The 7674-nt window shown below is 37.6% G+C and overlaps 1 protein-coding gene across 1 annotated transcript; it reads right to left on the bottom strand.

Moving 5' to 3' along the window:
* Positions 1 to 4532: 4532 nt before the first annotated feature.
* On the bottom strand, positions 4533 to 7296 carry LOC121754456 (protein FAR1-RELATED SEQUENCE 5-like). The gene is made up of 3 exons (XM_042149813.1): positions 7110 to 7296; positions 6345 to 6964; positions 4533 to 5516 (listed from the first exon to the last, which is right to left on the bottom strand). The coding sequence occupies exons 1-3, from the start codon at positions 7294 to 7296 to the stop codon at positions 4533 to 4535; spliced, it is 1791 nt and encodes a 596-aa protein (XP_042005747.1).
* Positions 7297 to 7674: the final 378 nt, after the last annotated feature.

Genomic DNA, 7674 nt, shown 5'->3' with positions numbered 1-7674 from the left:
CTGATGATGAAGTCGAGAGTCTATGCTTAAAGAGAGGCACCAGACAGTTCGTCAGAATGATGGAGTTGCTAAACGATGAGCAGATGGCAGCCGTAGAAGAAATGGGGTTCAGCCACCTAGTACACTACAAGGTGACATCAATTCCACATAAACTCGCGTATGAAATAATTGATGCCTTTGATCAAGACAGTTGCGGGGTGAAGTATCAACGTGGCATACTCCATCTCTGTCATAAAGACGTGCATGCGACATTTGGGTTGCCTAAAGGTCCAAATAGGATCAGGACTAATGGCCATCAAAAGAAAGGGAACTTCATTGATGAGCTTGCTGCTGCTGTGAAAAGGACACGGAAAAACCTGGGTCCAAAGATTCTAATTGAAAATATGCTAGGTGATACAGCTGGAGGGGAGTTTTTCAGGAAGAACTTTATCTTCCTTTTTGATTCTATCTTAGTCAACCCCGCCGCAGATGGTTATTGTCGCTCGCAAATCATGGATTGCATTGATGATATATGGAATGTGCAGGAGTACAACTGGTGTGGGTATGTCTTGGACATGGCTGTAGCAGCTCATAAGACTTGGGCTACTGATAAGAACAAGGCATTCACTGGCCCGATTTCTTTTCTTGTGGTAGGTTGAATATCTATTCATATTGATTAAATTATTCGAATGTATGACGTATTAAGTACCTCATAGTGAAATATTCTGACCAAAAGTTTGTTGTTGTAGCCTTGCTATGTGGATAGGATCGTTTTGAGGACACATCTCGTTCCACGTGCATTTCCAACGATTAGGGGCTGGACGTCACAACTTCTGAATGAACGGCAGAAGATGGAGCTCAGCCCAGGGCAGTTTGGTAGAGGTCACAAGGAGCCAATCCTTGATGTGAAGAACTGGGGGTCAAGTGAACAGGTTAATAAAGTTTGCAACGGGGTGAAGTCCAGAGACAATATTGGTAGTGCACGTGAAAAACGTAGGCGTGCTTTTATGGATACAATGGACAAGACTGCAGATGACATTGCCGAACTGATGAGAATGATGGAAGAGGTCTCTATTGATGTAAAGGATGACCAGTGCTCCAAAATTGCAGCAAAGGCTTCATTGAAGATGATTGGCGTGCTCAAGATGGACCTAGAAGATGATCCGAATCAAGTAGAGAAGATGACGCAAGCTATGGAGGAAGAAGAAATTGTCAATCCTGACTTTCTTGCTGTCTTGGAGAAGGTGATGCGCGTGGCTGAGGCAAGGAATAGACGGGCTACTGATGGAGCATCATTTGATCTTGGTTTTGACGTTGGTGGTAAACAGGTAGGTTGAAGACTGACTTTTCATGTGTTTTGGTGATGTTAACTTTATTTTTTTGGTAATTGTTAACGGGAATGTAATTCGTAGACATCTAACCTTGGTATGTAATTAATTAAATATAGCCCCTGCTGAACTGTATGCGAACCAAATTAATATGTATTTTGTATAATGTTTCAACTCCCTAGCACCTGATATACTTACTTTTCATGTGGTGTGATTGATTGGGGATATCTTTAGTTTTTCTGCTCTATAACAATTGGCAGGATCGTACTACACCACCAAGTTGCGTTAATTTAAAACACTGCTTCCCAAATGAGTCTCGTTCTTCAAAACAAAACTGTCAAACATGCGTTCTGGATAAGGTAAATAAATCTCTTGCAAAATTGTTTTGGACTTATTACATTGTTTGAAATAATCTGTCCTGATGTTGAACGTAAATGTTAAATGAATGAACTTCTTTTCTCGCACTATTGTAATCGCATTCGGGAAACTAATTTGTTCTATAGTCTGAAACATAGTTCGATCGCACTGAACTACAGTTAACCTATTGTTGATTAGTTAATGATAGAGTAAATTTGGTGAACCAAATAATTCATAATATGTAACAAAGTTGGTTTAGGGAAGAAGGCATTTAGCCATTTACTGAATTCGGTGAATACAATTGATAGGATGTGCATATGACACCAACCGGTATCCATATCGACTAAAACACAACTTCCGTTGACATACTACAGCAAGAAAATGAGCCAAAGGACAATGGGGTACATGTATTAATTTATGTGAACCAATTCTTCATTAGTCATATATGGATGATCATATATGATGAACCAAATACTCTATAATATGAAATAATATTTGGATTGTCTGAAGTATTTCAGCCAAACACTGAAATCTTACTCTACAACTGTCAGGGTGTTCTTACGACGACAACCGCTGCCCATTATGTACAAAACGCAACTAGCAATTCCAGGCTACATCAAGATAAGCAGCCAAGTGATGTTGGAGTGTAGGTACAAAAACTAATTAAAAGTATGACTTTTTGTTTATTGATAATAGCTGAAACAATACGTTTACATATACGTTGCTGAATAGAATTTTAGTGTGGAGGCGGAAATACAGTCTGTATTGGATGCGTTTCAAGAAATAGATGTCGATGATGATTTCGCGAATGAGGGTTTGAATGCCAAATCAAATGATGGCGTGTCTGTCTCAGCAACTCCAGTGCCAACAACAACGCTAGTAGTTTATGACAAAAACAAGGTAAGGATTTACAAAGGCAGGTTAGAAATGTCATTATTTTGAAACGAATGTTACACTATCTTGACGTGCTTTTATTACTACGAAATGTAGAGCAAAAATGTGATGGACAAGATGGATGTACGTAAGAGAACGCAGAGGAAAGTTTCCAACGCGTTACGATCTCCATACGCCGTACGACTAGTCAAGCTCACAAATAAGCTATCTCAAGAGGAGAGTGAAGCGTATTATTGGATTCTTACTACCAATAAAACAAACGAGTATGATTTCTTATTTTGTTATAATTTGAAGTAAAGTGATTATAGGGTGAACAATATATAATGAATAAATTACAACACAAACTAAACTTTTGAATACTACTGTGCTGGTTTATTAGATATGAAGAAGCCACTACAACACGTGTTTAAAAATGCGCAGGGATATGCTCGTTTACGATGACGATGTTGTCAAAGTTACAAAACTGGAATTATGTTCGTTAATGCCTCGGAAGTTAGTAGTGGTTGGAGTTATCGATTCATGGGCTTCCTACCTGAATAACATGGAAGAGGGGCGACAACCATACTCTTCAAGACAACTATTCTTCACAACGTACCCGTGTGTAAGTACAAATGGTTAATATACATGAATTCTACGTGCAGTGTGGTGCCTAACTTTGTTAATGTACAGTTGTACACCATTGTGACAAGGCCTCAAAATGTGGACACCAACACCATATGTGCTAAGTTTTGTAACTACTTAGAAGCCGAAGTGAAGGGAATTTCAAATTACAATTGGGTAGACGTGCAGACGGTAAAATACATGGATAATGAAACTTCTGGCATGTCTAAGTTTTGAATAGGTTTTCTTCTCAATATTTACTATGTCATTTCATGCTTCATAATGTTTCATTGAATAGGTCTTCTTCCCGGTATGTGCAAATGAACACTACTATGCTGTATGTTTTTGCTTTCAAAGAAGAGCTGTCACTGTTATAGACAATTCAAAAAATGGGGACGACAACGATATTACAAAGAACTACGGAGACATTCCAGAGACACTGGTCAGTGTTCTTTGCTTCTAAAGTGAATGTTCTTCCTACATAACAAAATAATATATATCTGAACTCAGATTTACTGTGTCTGCAGAGGTTGTTTTTCTGTCATTATTTGACACAGTTTGGCCTTGTACAACAATGCAAAACCATTTCCTCTGCAAGAATAGAGAGGATGGCAATGCCATGGAGGACAACAACGAATGGTGAATATTGTGGTGTCTTTCTGATGAGACTCATGGAAACTTACAAGGGTGAGCGCGTTGAATATTGGAATAGTGGGCTTAAAAAAACTAGCAAAGGATTACTGCAGAGCTTGAGGGCCAAATACTGTTCAACTTTGCTGAATGCAATAATCAGTCATGAATGCCTCAACAACAAGCGCATCACAACGAGATACTACGTAGAGGAAAGCAAAAACAAGGACATTGATGTTGAAAAGATGATAGCATGTTACCTTAAGAAGAAGTGATGTTTTGTTATTTGAAAGCGGAACAATTTTTCCCGCGTAAACTGTAAACCGAATAGTCTAAATCTTCCTGTATTTTATGATTAATGTAACCAAAACTGATATATTGAGACCGTTTCAGTTATTAGTCAATTTTATTAGCTTAAATAATATATTATGGAATTTTTATACTGAGGGCTGCGGAAACATGGGTTTACTATGAATTACGTTGACTACAATATGAAAAAATATTTTATGAGTTCAGTAAAACATAGTTGATAATATATAGATATCACACTATATTAAAAATTGTTCATTCATCAACCCAGAATATTAGTTTATCCATCCAAAACATAGTTTGAATAGCGTAATTACTTCATTTGTTATGAAACTATATTCATCGCAACAGAAAATATATTAATCTAATAAAAATATAAAAAAGTTATAAAACTGAGAAAATACATCAAAACATCGTGACGAAAGATATATAGTATTACTTTTTCTTCTGTTTCTCCTTAATCTTTTTGCAATTTCTTGCATCATGATTACCAACCTCGCCGCATTCGGCACATTCACGACCAGGTTTTGCCTTCATCTTCATAGCTTGCTCAAGGCGAGTAAGAGGCCGTCTTCCTGAACCCTTGGTTTTGACAACGCCGGGAGGATGGACATCTATTTCGCTAGGGGCTTGAGACCCATAGAAATTCTCAATCATTTGCCTCTTATCACTAATAGACAATACAATCCCTTCACCGAATATCATTTTCTTCCCTTCAGCAATAATTTGTCTGAATGCACGAATTTGGTCAACTTTTCCCTTAATAGTCTGTGCAACCTCAAAATAATCACCATGCATATCCCTCCATTCTTGTGTTGCCAAATCGATAATGAGAGCTTTTTCAATATCGTCAACAAAACCACAATGAACAGGCTTGACAAAATTAGACTTCAACCAACGTCCCCCATGTAAGTGATCAGGAACCAGCTTCATTTTTTTGTTTCGTAAGACCCAAAAAATATGGCTGCATACGAGTCCAAGTCTTTGAAATAGTTTACACCCACATAAGTATGAATCTCCAGAGACAGAATAAGACACGGACCATTCCTTAGAGAACTTGTCATTGATCACATATATTTCAGTGTCATCCTCGATTGAAGTCTTTACCATGGTGCAACAATCAATTGCTTCCTCAATCTCTTCCTGAATTGCCTTAAATCCACCGTCATTGTAGATTGTTGACGCATGCCTCTCAAGTGCATAATTTGTTTTCAACATTGGGGTAGTGTTGGAGTCATGATATTCAAACCTGTTGCTATTGCTCCTTTGGGCATCCAACGCATTGTTGTAATGCATAAGAAACTCGACTAGATTACATCGAGACTTAGTGTACCTCTTGAAGAAACTGTTCTGAGACTCGGATACAGAGGTGGTCTTAATCAATGAACTCATTGGAAAATCCCTGAAGTAGGCTGGAACCTGTATATAGTCGCATATGCAGATAGATTCATAATTACATTAAATTAGGTCATAACTAAGCAAAATTTGTACAGCACAGTATTAAATAGAAACAATAGTATGTTGTAGACATACCCAGAATTAATGATTGGCAAACATTGTCGAAAACCACTCGTTGTTTGTAAGGCCATATTTTTCCATAATTTCGTGCCATGTTTCTTCGAATTCTTCAGGATCTATCAACTCCGACCACACACATTTATTTAACTCCTTCTTTAAATCCTCATTGTGGAGCTGATTCTTGGGTAATTTTTCAGCGACCTTAAACATGATGTGCCACATGCACCATCGATGTCTTGTATCAACTAGCACACTATCAACAACCACCTTCATTCCCAAATCCTGATCAGTAATGATCAATTTGGGAGCAGCGCCCATGCATTTAACAAACTTTTAGAACAACCATTCGAAAGAAGGAGCATTCTCTTTCGATAACAATCCTGCACCAAATGTAACGGGTCTGCCATGATTGTCTTTGCCCGTGAATGGTGCAAAAATCTTACAATACCTACATTCCATCAAAAAGGAACACATATCATAGTGGAAAAAATAGTTCATCCCGTAATTATGTTATATCACCTGGAACTATTAATAATTCATCATTCAAACATAAATAAACATAACTAATCAAACAAAATGGAGCAATCTAAAACAGTGACTACTTATTGGTCGTACCTATTTGTTGAGTAGGTTGTGTCGAAAGAGACAATGTCACTATACAAATTGGTAATTGTGCTTGGCAATAGGATCACACCAGAAAAGACGTGTAAGCCTGCCCTTAGAGTTTACCTCAAAGTTATTGGTGAACGACGAACATATCTCCTTCTTCCGCTTCATATCATTCAATACCATTTGCGCATCAGCACCATCCACATATGCTCTAAGATCACGCCTATAGTTGCGAACCTCGACAATGGTGCATCTGACGTAATCCAAACCACCTAAGACCTCGCTAAGCAGACTAAAAGTCAATGTGGGACCGATATTTGCACTTGCGCAATCTGCTATGAATTTCTGATGCACTGGGTTGATATTGCGATTGAGCCTCATAAATCGCTTGTGACGTAATTGAACCATATCGTGATTATGTCGCTCTTCAAACTGTTTAACAACATAACCAGTACCCTTGCAAAACTTAAAAGCAACTTTAGCCTTACAAAGACACTTTCTAGATGAACGTCTACGTTTAGTCTCGGGCTGTTTATAATTCACTCGCTTCTCACCTTCTCTACTACACACAACGTATAGCCATGTAACCAGATCTCCAACCCTTTTAGATCCATGTTTACGGATGTCAAACCCTACCTGCCGTGCATATTTATTATAGAAGACTGTAGCATCATCCAAGGTATGAAAAACCTGTCCAATATGTGGCTTCATTTGGGAAGGACATTCAGGGATGTATGACACTGAGATTAAAAAAAGAGTTCATTCATTCTAAAGTTTATTTCATCCAATACGAAATATATTTCACTACAACGAACAAAAGTAAACATCAATATATTTTATATGCCCAATATTAACTGCGATAAACAGAACAAGTATTCCTTCTACCTGGCTCTAGTTCTTCATCCTCGGATTCGGAGTCAGAATCAAAAAGTGAGCCGATAACTGGAGATTGTAACTCATCGAATATTGACCCATGATTGTCGTTAATATTTTCTGTAGAAGTAGTTCCTTGTATTTTTCGTGCTTCGGGAGAAAATTCAGTTGTGTGAGAAGGATTGCTCGAGTCGTCCATTGATGTACTAGTAAAGTCCATTATAGGCGTAAAGATGTTTGACGAATCCATACAACCAAATAAGACGAAGAAGTAGAGATATGATAGCTGAAGATTGCGAATGAATGGAATTGAGAATAGTTTATATTGAGAGAATGAACTCTGCAAATTAGCATATTCAATGGAACATGAAGAGTGTCTTAGAATCGTGAGAATATCATTATCATATTAACATGAAGATTGCGAATGAATGGAATTGGGATTAGTTTATATAGAGATATTGGAATCTGAAAATTAGCAGATTCAATTGCGAGTGAATATCATTATCATATTCAGGCAGAGGAGTGTATTGGAATCGTGTGAATATTTGGCATATAATGATATTAACATGTCTGAATA

Source organism: Salvia splendens, chromosome 11 (assembly GCF_004379255.2).
Source record: "Salvia splendens isolate huo1 chromosome 11, SspV2, whole genome shotgun sequence".
NCBI lineage: Eukaryota > Viridiplantae > Streptophyta > Magnoliopsida > Lamiales > Lamiaceae > Salvia > Salvia splendens.
This window is presented reverse-complemented; position numbering and strand designations above follow the sequence as displayed.

What these genes read in the sequence shown, in the direction of transcription:
- LOC121754456 (XM_042149813.1), bottom strand. Translation starts at nt 7,296, where the DNA reads ATGGACGACTCGAGCAATCCTTCTCACACAACTGAATTTTCTCCCGAA. An exon ending in GGATGAAGAACTAGAGCCAG is followed by an intron (nt 6,965 to 7,109) that starts GTAGAAGGAATA and finishes TTTTAATCTCAG; the next exon opens with TGTCATACATCCCTGAATGT. An exon ending in CGTTCACCAATAACTTTGAG is followed by an intron (nt 5,517 to 6,344) that starts GTAAACTCTAAG and finishes GACTATATACAG; the next exon opens with GTTCCAGCCTACTTCAGGGA.